Below are 14,810 nucleotides of genomic sequence, written 5' to 3'. Positions count from 1 at the left end.
ATTCATCCTGAGAACTGGATAATTGGAGCAACCCCAGCAGCGAGTGTGGGCTATTGTGGATTCCCCAAGCATTAGATGGAGCTCCTTGGAATCCCCAGCATCATTGGCCCTGAGGACTTTGAAGTTGTTCTCGCAGTCAAAAGAGAGGAGATACAGAGGCTCAGAACCAAGGAGGGTGCAGGAAGACAAGGAAAGTGATGGTGTGCATGCTGTGTGTGCTAAGTGGCTTCGGTTGTGTCTGACTGTTTGACCTATGGACATGCCAGGCTCCTCTGTCCATGGAATTTCCCAGGCAAGAACACTGGAGTGTGTTGCCACACCCTCCTCCAGGAGATCCTCCTGACCCAGGGATCAAATACACATCTCTTATGTCTCCTGCATTGGCATGCAGGTTCTTTACCATTTCGCTGAGACCATCAAAGGAGGTCAGGTGGACCATGACATGGGATCCTCCCCACCCGCAGGCCCTGAGTGGAACAGAGGGGATCTGCTGCACAACACTGAAGTCTAGGCAGGTCCCAGGCTCCGCATCGGCTTCACTCAAAGATTCATTAGTTACAAAGGCTGGTGCAGTTAGTACCTCACACAGAACGTTCTGGGACCTTCTCAGAGCTGGACAACAGCATCGTCAGTCTCATTTGGTCTCCTGTTCAAGAAGGTGGAATTTAGGTGGAATTGATTTCATGTACTAATTCAGTCAAGTGGATCACAGCATCTGCCACATTTCACTAGGCAGAACTTTCAGATACATCCCTCGGACAAATCAAGAAGCCTGTGAAAACCCCATTTCCGTTACAGACAAGCAGAATTCCATATTGCATAATCCTTCCCCTCAAATTCCACACATACATCCAGGCAGAGAAATGCCTGTCTTTCTCTTGGGTTCTCCTGAGCTCTATAAAATTATCTATATACCCACATGCAACTCCATCTATAATAAGGGGCTGAGAAGTTTACTGAGGTTGCATGACTGAACCCAGATGGTGGGAGCAGTGTCCACAATAGACAGGGCTCCAGACATTGCCATTTGATTCCGCTGCTGATGAGCCAGCTCCTCGGTGGGAAGTGGCTGGCAGTGGACAGACATGCAGGTCTGTATGCCCCTGGAGTGATGCCTGGCTGCCTAAGATGGGCCTTGGAGCACGGCTGTTCTGCCATCTGCTGCCTTTCAGCAGGTATTCTTGGGATCTCTGTTCTCAATACATGAGACCTGGAGATGGACATCCCACTATCAGGTTGTGTGGTCTACCAGCAAGCTGGATTTGAGGGTGTATTGGCAGGCATGTCTCTCCTGAGATACTGAGGGTACCCACCCTTGACCCTGAGAAGCACAAAAAGAGTCATAATGCTCTGATAAGCTAGAGGGCAGGTTCAAACATGTGTCCTGAGAACTAGAGGTCTGAGTTGTTAGAGAGGGAAGTCAACAGCTCAAGAACAGGGGCAGAAGATGGAACAGGCAAGCCTGAGGCCAGTCTGAGTGGACACGGACAGAGGGCTCCTGCCCAACTGCAGTTTTCACTCCAGTTCTCTGGGCCTGACTCCATGTGGACAGTCAGGTACAGAAGAGGCCGTGGCTAACGTGGTCTGGAGTAGGTCACCTTTCAGTCTCACCCAAGACCCTACCCCTCACATGCTGACCCCTCACGAAACAACTCTTTAGGTCCAAACGACATTTATAGGTTCATCTCATACCTTTATAAACTGACTTTTAGCTCTATGTTTAGGATTGTAAAGTGAGTAAATGTTAGAAGAGATATTTTTAATAGAAACAGTTTTCTTCAAATTACCTCGTAACACTCAGGTACTATGACCCTAGCAAACTATTTACATGATACCATTGAAGAATTGCTTCCCAGGTGGCACTAGTAAAGAATCTGCCTGCTGATGCTGGAGACGTAAGAGATGCAGGTTCAATCCCTGGGTGGGGAAGATCCCCTGGAGAAGGGCATGGCAACCCACTCCAGTATCCTTGCCTGGAGAATCTCATGGACAGAGGAACCTGGCGAGCTACTGTCTATGGGGTTGCCAAGAGCCAGACACAACTGAAATGACTGAGCACAGAGCACGCACAGTGAAGAATTATTAAACTTGTCAGGGAACACTTAGAAAAGTCCCAGATATGAGCTACTTTAAATAAGTCTGTTTGTTTGCCATGTTTGAACAACGCTGTTCCTCTATGACTTGACACCAGACATGCACTGAGAACAACGCTCTTTGCAAGTCAGAGTAACTTGTGTGTCCTCTGTATATTGCTGAGCTGGCTTGTACGGAGCATCTGCATCACAAAAGCATGTCATTAAAAAGCTTATCTTCCTTGGTAGAAGCCAGCAAACCATTTGTTTTCCATTTTGACTGTCTACACGAGTGCTTCTCCTATACATAAGGGCAATAAATCCCCAAAGCCCAGAGTAATGCGATGCTGTTGCCGTTGTGCATTTTTATGGTCATTGTAGAGGAAACAACTTATTTCCATATTCATTGATTCATTTGAAGCCCAGGGTGCCAGTGGGACTCTTAGGAGAGTGAACCAAATGTCTTCAAATAATTTCAGGCTTCATTTGGCATAGGACACTCCCATAAACAGGCATCACAAATTCTAGATTCCTGAAGGATAAGTGTGAGCAGCTTGATTAAAAAACAAATAGGTTAGGAATTACTGGGATTACAAGGAAATTCTCCCCATAGTTATCTAAATAAATAACCCAGGCCCTCATCCGCTGAGGAACCTAAGTTCCTAGACTTCTGTGCTGCTGGGTACACAGAAAAAAACAGATGGACATGGGTGTACACGAAAACACCCTGCTGGGATCCCTGGAGAAAGAAATGTGTCTACAGAACTCTGTGTGGTGAGACTGTCCACCTGCAGCCTGTTCTTCAGCCCCAGAGTCTTTTAATAACTCCTTCGGAAGGAGGGAAATGTCTGTGTCCAGCCCAATGTGGAGGGTGAGCCACTGCACAAAGGCAAGCCTTCACCCCTCCTAAAGGAGAGAGTCAGAAGGTTTCCAAGTGATTAACCACCTGTCACGTTTCTGGACCTTCTGTCATCTGTCATAATAAGAGGGCAAGCTGCATTCAGACTGCAGCGAGGTTTGGAGTACCACCATTCCTTATGAAAACCACTGGTCACTTTGATAAAGTGACTGGAAAATTCATATTCCATCATGTTATTCGTATTTCTCCTCTCCCCAGTGAAGGAAGTGGCATATATTCAGGAACACCTGTAGCTATTTTTCATGTACTTTAAATGTTTGCATGAATGCTAAGTCACTTCAGTTGTGTCTGACTCTTTGCAACTCCATGGACTGTAGTCCACCAGGTTCCTCTGTCCATGAAATTCTCTAGGCAAGAATACAGGAATGGGTTGCCATGCCCTGCTCCAGAAGATCTGCCCAACCCAGAGATCAAACCTGTGTCTCCTGTGTCTCCTGCATTGGCAGGTGGAGTCTTTGCCACGGAGCCATGTGTGAGGCCCTTACCCAACCCGTTGGTCAGTAACGCAGTGCTCCTTGTCCTTGACCTGTCAGAGGCCTTGGCCTCGGCCGACTGCCCTGGCTTTCAGGTATCCCTCCATCCCTTGGGCCAGTCCTTTTCAGTCCCTTTTGCTGCTTCTTTGGCATCTCGCCAACCCGTAAATGTAATAATGTTGCAGGTCTTCTTCCCTGAACCTCTTCTCTGCCTTCACTCACTTCCTTAGTGATCTAATCAAGTCACGTGGCTTTAAACACCGTCGGTAGACACACTGATGACCTCCAGATTTATTACTGCTCTTTGCCTGATCAGTTACTCAGGGCTGTGTTTTTAGCTAATAGTCTTTACAGATGACATAACTTCTCCCCTATCCCACCTTTGACAAAGAATAGGCTTGCTTCCTCTTACTAGAAAAGTAACTCAAAAAATCACTATAGAAACTTTTTAAATATTTCAGTATGATGGGTTTTTGAGGTAAAATTACTGGGTGAAAGAGTTTATATAGTGTTTTCCAACTTCTTCCAAATGTAGTATGTGAGAATGTTAATCTGATCATCTTTGTTAACATATACCCACAAAAATTTCAAGAAGTGTTGTAAAATATGGTGACAACATAGCTTCCTTGTAGTCTTCATGAGATTTCACTTATGCCTGATGTATGACATCATTCCGCAGTTTATTAGTTTCATTTTTTTCTATATGGCTTAGATATCTATGTTCTTTGCAAATTTTTCTCTTATTTGCCCTTTTTAAACTTAGAGGAATGATTTACTTTTTAAAAAGCAACTTAAGAGACTTCCTTGGTGGTCCAGTGGCTAGGACTCAGCACTCCCAGTGCAGGGGGCCTGATTTCAACCCCTGGTCAGGAAATTAGAGCTTACATGCCCCAACTAAGATCTGACACAGCCAAATTAATAAATAAAAATATTTTTTTAGAAGGAACTCGGGATTCCTCTCCTGCAATACGACCGTCTATGTATGCAGGCCCATCATGGCCCGAAGGATGTGGGGAGTACAACAAAGAGATGTGAAGTTCATTCTGGCTTCTGTACCCTGAGTAGTCAAGTCCTTAGCCTCTGGCCCAGCATCCATGAAAAAGTAACAGGCTTACTTGTTGGATTATACATAGAGTAAAATCCCAAACCCGGCACATTCTTGACATTAGGTAGCTGTGGTTTCTTTTATAAGTAACTTAACACCTTAACCCAAATAAATTACACGCAGATGCTTTCTACTCACAAATGTTCAACTTAATGACGTCTGTAGGGACACAGAAGCTAAGAGCTAAGCATGCCAGCCTCTGCCTGCATCCCATGGGAGGGACTTGGGCCAAAACTTTTATAAAGTAATTTTGGACTTGAGGAAAAATTTGGACTAACAAAGAGCCATTTAGAATCTGTTTGTTAAATAGAAAAACTTCCCTCCTTCCTTACAGATTCTCTTAAGCTTTAGGGCTTAAATGTTGGCGTGAGTGGTGGGAAATTTGGGATAGTACTGGGGGCTTATTTTTGTTCATGAATCCTTTTGGCTTCCCTCAAATCTCCCAATTCTCTCCTAAGGCAAGTACTGAACAAGTTTTCCTCTCTGCAGTCCCTAAATGAGTTTTTCTCACCATCCACTCCAATGAAAAGTGATCCCTTAAGACCCTCAGGGGTTTCCCCAGTGGCTCAGCAGTAAAGAATCAGTCTGTCATGCAGGAGACTCAGGTTCCATCCCTCGGTGGGGAAGATCCCCTGGAGGAGGGCATGACAACCCACTCCAATATTCTTGCCTGGAGAATCCCATGGACAGAGGAGTCTGGCAGGCTACAGTCCATGGGGTTTCAAAAAGTCAGACACAACTGAAGAGGCTGAGTACATACACAAGACATCAGGCTTGTAGAGATTTTCATTTCTTTGACTTATTCTTAACAAGACCCACAATTAACAGGACACACGGACCACGGTCAGTTGTCCTGCATGAGTGAAATCTAATCCTGTCAATCCTTATACAAACCCGCCAGGCTCCTCTGTCCATGGGATTCCCAGCAAGAATACTGGAGGGAGCTGCCATTTCTTTCTCCAAGGGATCTTTTAGACCCAGGGATTGAACCCACATCTCTCGTGTCTCTTGCACTCGCAGATGGATTCTTTAACACTAGCTCCACCTGGGAAGCCCTATGAGGCTTGCAGGCCAAATCAATCTCCTGTACAAGTCCTACCTGCAAAAACTAATCAATCCCTTCACACACACACAAAGGTGCTAGAATCTAGTCTTAGGCCATTTGCATCCATTTGATATATTGAAAAAGATGGAATTTATGCAGTCAGAAGTTATAATATGAAGGAGAAAATCATTTGAATGTTATAACCATAGAGATGGGTGTCTTTAACAGAAGAGAAAAAAGATGTCTTTAAAATGAATGACTCTTTCAAAACTTTATTTGAAGCAGGAATAATCAGAATTATTATCCTGATGTTGTTTATTTTGTGTCTTTGCTATTGGCAAGAATGCATTTTATTCCATTTCTTAGAGATAAGCAGAAAGCCATGGGGACTACTTCAACTCATATTCTGGGAAACCAAGAATTACACAACAGTCAGCCATCTACAGATCAGTGATTAACATGATGTCTAGACATGTTCTCATGAGAATAGCATTATTAATGGAATAGCAGTTTGGTTAATCATGAGAGCAAAAGTAATTTGAGGAGTAAATAATTTATTAGTATGCCAATCAATAAAGCAAAAGTAAAAGGATATGTTTTAATTAATTTTGTTATAATATTGAGATTATGACTGGCAAATTCTGTTTGAAGACCTGGACAGTAATCTAATATTTCCAATATGGCAGGTCTTTATCTTTCTGTTTCCAGCTAATGGTATTGCATATTTCAGTTACCCAAAATTCCTTTCGTTTCATCTATCAGGATATTATTAAAATCCATTAATAAACAATTGGATCTGCAAATTTTCTGTTGCTATGCTATGCATTTCTTTGTTTCTTTAAAACTGGGGGTTCTCACATTTCATTAAGAAAAAAAATTTCACCGACTAGGGAAGAATAGTGTGATGCGAGTATCACTAAGAACCTGATCTTATTTTCTATTACTTAAAAGACTCATTTGGAAAAAGAGAAATAAATATATTGACCAATAATCTGAAGTACATAGACAGTCTTTTCAGAAACACAGTTAACCCAATAATTTAAAAATAATGCACGGTCCTAAAATGCAGGGAAGGAATACAAGATAAATAAGACTTAAATAAAAACATATTTTTTGAAAACTTTGTTTGAAAACTTATTCAATTGAGTTTGCTTCTTTTGCCTTTCTAAAAGTACATCTATGGACTTCCCTGGTGGTACAGTGGCTGAGAATCCGCCTGCCAATGCAAGGGACATGGGTTCGATCCCTGGTTGGGAAGATAGATTCACGTAGGCCAATATACCATGACAACTAAAGCCCACACACACTAGAGCCTGCACGCTGCAACTACCGGCGCCCGTGAGCATAGAGCCTCTGCTCTGCAACAAGAGAAGCCACCAAAATGAGAAGCCCACACACCACAACTAAGAGTGATCCCCCCTCGCCACAATTAGAGAACACCCCAGTGCAACAACGAAAACCCAGTGAGACAAAAATCGATCAATAAATAACTTTTTTAAAAAAGTACATCTGTGATCATCTTCTTATGTAGTCCTACTAACTGCTCAATGTCTCATCCTAACCCGAAACCTCTCCCTAAATTTCAGCTTACTCAAATGATGGAATCATTTGATGCATTTGGATGCGTTTTAACAGCTGCTATTTTCCAGGTCTCTTGTAACAACTGGAAGGCAAACCAGAGGAGGTGGGATAGACTTCATTTTAAGTTAAAATTTCTCTATCAGGATGGGATTTTTTTCAACCCTGTCAGATTCGCTCTGCATATTGATATGTGAAAACTGTGTTTCAGCATTGAGCTCACTGAGTTTGCTCTCATGGGCCCTTCTAGTCAATTCTCTGGCCTTCCTTCCAGGAAATGCCAATGAACCAACTAGTAAATGCCAATGGATCCAGCATGCCAAATGGAATGAGCCAATGCTAAAAATATTTATATATATACATATATATGTTCCCTGTCAGAGAGGCTAATAATAGGCTAATATAGACATCATTGTCATCTCAAAAGATATCATTGAAGATAAAACAATAATTCATCTTACTTCAAATCAACATAAATGTGTAAGTAGAAGTGTTAGATTTTTTTTGTAAAGATATATAGTCTGTTAGGAAAGTAGAAAAGGAATATTCACTGTAGCACTGAGCTGTCATGAAAGCCTTAACTTTATACTAGAAAAGTCCTACAACACTCAATCAAAACATTTTGCTTATCTTTCACCTACGTAAATGGAAAAATAATGACTTGTGAGATTTAATTTACCCGAGTTCACTGTGTGGGAAAAATTACTGGATTACCTAAGCTATCAAGCAACTATGGGCTAACTATTCAATATGCAACTACCAAGATAAAACAAACTGCGTAGCATCTAAACAGTGGTCTGCAACCAAAGTAACAAAACTAGGTCAGAAGTGTTCTTACTGTAACCCGATCCATTCAGTCTTCTACCAACCTCCTCCTTGCCGAGGGAGTAGGACCCAGAGTATCAGCCATCCTGGTCACACTGCACACGAAGAGACCTGATTTGTTTGGCTGTCACTTTGTCTAGCTCTTTCGTGTTCAAAGGGTGTGATCTGCCTATTTATGCCACTAGGGCTCATGTCACCTGAACTCACTGAACTGCTCTTCAAGCTAGTGGGCCATCTTCAAAGTCAGTTCCCCATAGTAGGGCATATTCATCCAAAGAGCTACATCAAGGAGTCCAAAGAAGAACATGTGTATTGAAAAGAGTGAACAAGATAGCACCTGGGAACGTAAGGAGAAAATATTCCTTCTGTTTCTATTTATGTATGTATTCATTTTCTAAAAGCTGAAGAAAAATGAGCCTTTAACAATAAATAATGTGTGGTTTGACTCTGGCTTCCCAGGTGACTAAATGGTAAAGGCTCTGCCTGCCAATGCAGGAGACACAGGAGAGGCAAGTTCAATCCCTGGGTCGGGAAGATCCCCTGGAGGAGGACATGGCAACCCACTCCAGATTCTTGCCTGGTAAATCCCATGGACAGAGGAGCTAGTAGGCTACAGTCCATGGGGTCGCCAAGAGTCGGACACGACTAAGCGACTTCACTTTCCCAGGTGACTAAATGGTAAAGGCTCTGCCTGCCAATGCAGGAGACACAGGAGAGGCAAGTTCGATCCCTGGGTCGGGAAGATCCCCTGGAGGAGGAAATGGCAACCCACTCCAGATTCTTGCCTGGGAAATCCCATGGACAGAGGGGCCCGGCAGGTTTCAGTCCATGGGGTTGCAACGAGTCAGATATGCCTTAACAACTGAGCACACACTCACACAGCCTCACCTGGACTGCATGTCAGAAAGTCACATGTATTTCTAAAGTACTAGCCATAGCCTGTGAGAAAATGGGAGCCCTCCTCTGACTGGGCTGCAGAAGAACTCAAAGTATATTGTTCTCTTGGGTGGGTTCCAGCTCTCTTCAGAAGGCCTTACCCTGTCGACTACGGGCACACACACACATCCTAGCCCCTGAAACCAAGCAGGATCCTGTGGCGCCCCCTTGGGTACAAAAGCCTCTTCATGTCCCTGTTTCTTTGTGAGAAAATGGCTTCAGCCTCTGAAACATTCCCTGAGTTCCAAAGGGCAAATTGAAATAGTTACAAATTAGGGAAAGGAGGAGATACAGAAACAAAGGAGGAGCAATCAAGAAAGGAGAACAATATACCTGGTGTTTGCATCTTCCCAGGTGGCCTGCAATGCAGGAGACCTGGGTTTGATCCCTAGGTCAGGAAGATCCCCTGGAGGGCATAGCAACCCACTCCAGTATTCTTGCCTGGAGTACCCCATGGACAGAGGAGCCTGGCGGGCTACAGTCCACAGAGGTCACAGAGTTGCACATGGCTGAAGTGACCAAGCAGCAGTAGCATACTTGGTGTTCACAGCTGGCCATTTATAATTAACAAAGCAATTTAACATTTAATTAGAATTTACATTCTCAAAGCATTTTCCATAATTAAATAAATGATTGGTATTTAATTTACAATGAACATATTTTGATTCCCTTTGTGGTGATTAAACATTAAAATAGTTGTAGTAATAATGAAAAGCGCTACAAATTGCTCTACAAATAGTAAAAACTTAAATATGTATGTTCTGAATAACCTGTGGTGACTTTAAAATGTGAGAACTGTAAATACCAAATCAAAATCTAAGGGAAATAACTGTAATTTGTTCCAAATCAAAATCTAAGTAAAATATATCTATAATTTTTCCCATTTCTGTGTACTACTTTAGAAAGTCATTAAACCTAAGTAAAAATGAAAAGGGTTCTTTAAAATCATAGCTATTATTTTAAAATATTTAAATAGCATTTAAGGTTTTTTCCTAAATGTTACAAATTCATAGATGATACTACTGTGTATTCTTTATCTACTGATTATACGGTCTCTTTAATTATGGACATTTGTCCTAGATTTTCAAGATTTTTTTTTCTTCTTTGCAGTTGGTTGGTTTCGTGTATGCCTGTTATGTGATCAGTATTTTCATGGAAGAAGAGGATACCTGTAAGTATTATTTTATCTGCTTCTGGGTTTATTTTGCAAGAGATTAGCTTCCAAAACTAATCATTACAGGATCGTGAAATCTTTTATATTTGGAATTTTAAATGATTAAAATCAATAGAGTAAAGTTACAATCAAGCATTTACAAACTATCCTGCACACAAATAACATGGCACTAGGTATGGAAGCTCTCAATCCAAGTCATGCAAGAGAATGCAGAGAGACAGGGATGCCTACAGATTGCTGCTGTATCATTTTAGTAACTTTTCATCAGAGACCTAAATATCTTTCAGAGTAGAAAATTAGGATTGCTTTATCTATCACCAGTTATAAGTATGCTGGCTGCAGAATTTTGAAATCTGACTAATAACAATAACATCAATAGAGATAATACAGTATATCAAGAACTACATATGTATATAAACTCCGTAAAGGAAACAAGAACCTTAGCAACATAGGCCAACAACTGGCATTTATGGAACACCTGCTAATCTATAAGGCACTTCTTGGCACAATTTCATTATAGGCTCATGTTATACCAAAAAACTTTAATTTGCTTTTTAAAAATAAATTATTATTAGATAAATCAATCATAACCAACCATCCCGGAGATTTGGTTATATCACTGCAGTTACTGCCTGGGTTGTAAAGTTGGCTCTTTTTTTAAAAAATGAGGATAAGTGTCTAGTTAACTGTTACAGCTTCTTTCTATAACATAATTGCAAAAGAGTGAATTCTTACCACCAAGTAGGTACAGCTCATGGTATATGAACTGGAATCCAGTTAACAAAAAGGATTTATTTAGTTAACTGGAAGAAATACTAGACCTTGAGATTAAACTCACCAGGCAGTGAAAATATGCAAACATGCCACATCATCTCTTTTTTTTTTTCCCACATCATCTCTTCTGTGCCTGCTTGTGGCTATCTTTTTTAATGCTAGTTGATCTGGAAAGTTTCTGACATTTCAAAAGTGCTGTTGTAATGACAACACTTCCAACTATGAGGTTAACTTCAAAAGTTATATTTTCAGGTGCTCCAGTAGTAGTTCTGCAATCTTACAAAGTTTACGTACTGAAAATCAGCAGAATGCTTCCAGTGCACAGCTAAGACAGTCTGCACAGCCAAAAACAACCAGTTGAGCAAGGACAATTTTAACTGGAATTGGGACCTTACAAAATTATTAGAATTGGGGCTGTATAAATGCTTCTCCAAAGCATGATATTAATACATTGATTGATAAATCCCAGCTGAATACCTTATAAAGTACTTTTGAGCAGGTACCAAAAGGATCTTCTTTCTTCTCCTCACTGAACTGATCAGAGGTTCTCAAATGATGCCAATTCTTCATTCATCCTACCGTCTTGTGTGAGGGCAGGCAGATTAATCAATAGTCTTTTATCTAGTAGAATAAATATATAAAGGAATTTTCCTTGAAGCTTGTGATTTTAAGCTAAATTTGGAAATGCAAAATGACATGCAAAATAGAAGATTCATTTAAATTGAGTAAAAGATTTTTGACCTTCTACCAGCCTTTTTCAGCATAATAATGTCTGTATATGAATCAGCTTGCTACTGGCAGATATTATGGTTTCATTGATTTTAGAATCTTTAACTACCTTACGTTTCTGTATAGAAATCTCTGAATCAGCTGTTTTAATGCCCGTGAAACTGTCGTTGAAGCAGCTGCTAGCAGCTTATTCTATTAATGGTTTAATTCTAGTGTTTGTTACTAGGATCATACATTAAGTTACCAAGAGACATCCAGATAAAGTAGTTGTGTTACCATCAATTCAAATAATACTTAGAGCCAAAAGTGTCTTGGGTGCTCAAAATGAAGTAAATACGCCCCAGACGAACCTGACATGATAATTGGCTGGAAGCAAGATGACAGTAAAAAGCAATCACAAACCTTTTAGTCTGATAGTTCTCAAAGTGAGGGTAATCTTACATTTTTTTATTGAAAGAAGTAGGAATCTAAGTGCAGTTGTAATTAAATTGTCCCAGAGTCTTCAGAAGGTAGATGTGAGCAAAAAAAAAAAAAAAGAAGTCTGAAACCGATTGCATTGATCCCATAGACTAGTGCAATTTATGCCAACACTTAGCTGTCAGGTAATAATGAACTGCCCTTTGGAGCCACCATTGAGCTAGCGAGAGGGCATTACCAACCTCCAATCGAGAAGATGTGTCCTTTGAATTGTGTTTCCAAAATGTAAACATCAAATAAGAAAACAATACTGATAGCCTTTCAGCTTATCTAAGCATACTGCTAGAAAACTTCTTCTGAAAGGTAACTGCAAATAGACACTGTAATGTCATAGTATTTTGGCAGACAATATAGCATTTATCATTTCGATTCCTATTCTAACTAATGAAAATCTCTGCATTATTCAAAATGCAAAGTTAAGCCTTGCTCATGGACTGAAAGCTGTCAGCCATCCTTAAAAATTAATAACTACCTGCCTCTCTCCTCTGCAGTGCTTAAGTGGTTCTATGGGACTAACATTTCAGCTGATGGACATTTCTGAAGGGTAATAAATGCTTGAGGAAACATTTATTTCCAGCCACCCATCTTAGTTACCTTTCAGACTCTTTCGCCATTTCCTATAAAGACTATGATTGCAGGTCAAAGACAGTGAAATAAAAAGCTCACAAAAGCAAGAGTGCTGCTAGGTAGGGTCAATACTGTTCATCATTCATTCTCATGAAAAAGCCTATTTATATCTGTTTCACTTTTTATTTCTCTTTTTAATATCTGTCAATCTCTTTGAACACTTTTGTGAGACCAGGGCATTTGGAACCTGTAATAGTAAAAATATGTCAACATCTTGTTTGTGAACCATTTACTGCTGAAAATGAACTTGTGGGATGGCTACTGTCTTGTCAGTTTTACTAAAAATACTTTTTTAATTCAAGGAAGTGTGGAGGGGAAGCAAAGACACTGACAAATAGTATTAACTTTATAAATATAGTCAGGTTTTTTCAGAGGATCTTTGCTAGCTCTGCTTCATCTGATATTAGGTTGCAAATTGTGAATGGAGCGTCTGTTGGGCTTGAAAAGCCCAGCCTACTACGTATATGTTGAATGGCTCGAGAAATGTACGTTGAAAACCATACGTGTTTTTGAAAAGAAAACAAATTCCCCAGATGTGGGTTCAGTATTTTATTTTGAAAATCTCAAAATACCTCCTCATACAACTGTTCGACCCTTGCTAATGTAGTTTGGGAAACTCTTTATTGGAAAGAAGCACAAGCTTTGGAAAAATAATAGCATATCTGCTGTCCTTGAGGCTTCCCATAGACTAGTGTTCATATATTTGCCTGTCTTTCCATGAATTCCTGTTAAGAGAACGAGGTGATAGTACCATAGCAATGATGTGAACTGAGAATTCACTGGAGAAGCTAATGGGAGGGAAACTGACCAGTCTGAGTGTTAATTTCCAGTTTCCCTTCCTTTATTTTGTGATGTCTGGAAAAGCCTTAGAAAAATAATGTGACCCAGAAGTCAGGCAGTAGAGGACAGAGAGAAAGCAGAAGAGGCCTGGATGATCCTCAGAAGAGAAAACTTTTTTTTATTTCGTGAGCTTTGCAATATGTGGATGTTTGAGGGTTGTTGGGCTGCACCCCGCAGGCTTACAAGCCCTGTACTTGCCCAGCCTCAAGACTGAAGAGCCCAGAGTCAGCATCAAAGACATCGGTGATTTCATGGATGGGGGATTTTACACGTCCCAGTGTCTCTCAAGAGGGATGTCATCAACACCCAGCTCCCCAAACCAGTAAGTCAAGGAGGGACTCTCCATGGAGTCAAGATAGCAAAGCCATCTTACTAAAACTAGCTCCAAAGTCAGGGCTAACCTCACAGGGAAATGGCAAAGTGAAGTGACAGTCAGAAACGGGTTTAATTTTTCTATGCTTCCACTTGAAACTGTATGTTAGAAAATTTTAAAATGAAAGTGGTCCTCACTCTGCCAATACCTAGCTCTGTGCCCATTAACAAATAGAATCTCCCATTAGGGGTCCCCCAAGCACTTTCAGCTCTAACATCACAGCCCTGTGGATGACGCCCAGAGCCGGGAATATTTCAAGGCACCATCAAGTGCATCACCTTTTCTTCATTCATTTCCAAATGGTAAATATCAGGTAGCTATTCAAGACATCCTCATCTCTGCTCCAGACTAACAGCCCAGGCAATGTGAAAACCAGCTTCACCCCTTACGGCAAGCCCTCTACACAGATGCCTGTCAACTCAAAAGAGACATGATCTCATCTCCCTACAGCCAGGGTCAGACAGGTTGGAGCTCCCAGGTTCTTATGGTTACCAAGAGTCCAAGCTGTGGAGCATGCCCTTCCCTGAGAAGGAAGACTGAAGGATCTGCCATCCAGATGGTAGAGAATGGAAAATGAGAGATTTGGGAGCCAGAGGTGATTATGAGGGAACAACTGAAAAAAAGAAAGTTCACATCCTCATGGCATCCTAAATGCAGTAAGAAAAAGAAAGGGGGGAGGGATGTAAGGATTTTATGTGGATCCTGGGCAATGGTTTTTATTATTTATTCAATAATAATGCATTATTAGTGGGAGAATTTAGAAACCCAAGGGAGAGAGGAGCTAGCAGTATTCTGACATGGTCCCTTGTATTTCCATTTTAATTCTAAAGTCAGTAGCCCCATCCCAACTCATCTCCACCTTT

General features: G+C 41.0%; 1 protein-coding gene across 2 annotated transcripts in view; it reads left to right on the top strand.

Annotated features, from left to right (window-relative positions):
* The window catches only part of NKAIN3 (Na+/K+ transporting ATPase interacting 3), a 526,059-nt gene that overhangs the window by 482,193 nt on the left and 29,056 nt on the right, over positions 1-14,810 (top strand). For both annotated transcript variants that reach the window (XM_018058468.1, XM_018058469.1), the window contains exon 5: positions 10,064-10,124. In XM_018058468.1, the coding sequence (XP_017913957.1) occupies positions 10,064-10,124 (61 nt within the window). The remainder of the gene's footprint in view (positions 1-10,063; positions 10,125-14,810) is intronic.

This window comes from Capra hircus, chromosome 14, assembly GCF_001704415.2.
Source record: "Capra hircus breed San Clemente chromosome 14, ASM170441v1, whole genome shotgun sequence".
In the NCBI taxonomy this organism is placed as follows: domain Eukaryota; kingdom Metazoa; phylum Chordata; class Mammalia; order Artiodactyla; family Bovidae; genus Capra; species Capra hircus.
Note: the sequence above shows the minus strand (reverse complement) of the source record. Positions and strands in the feature narration are given on the sequence as shown.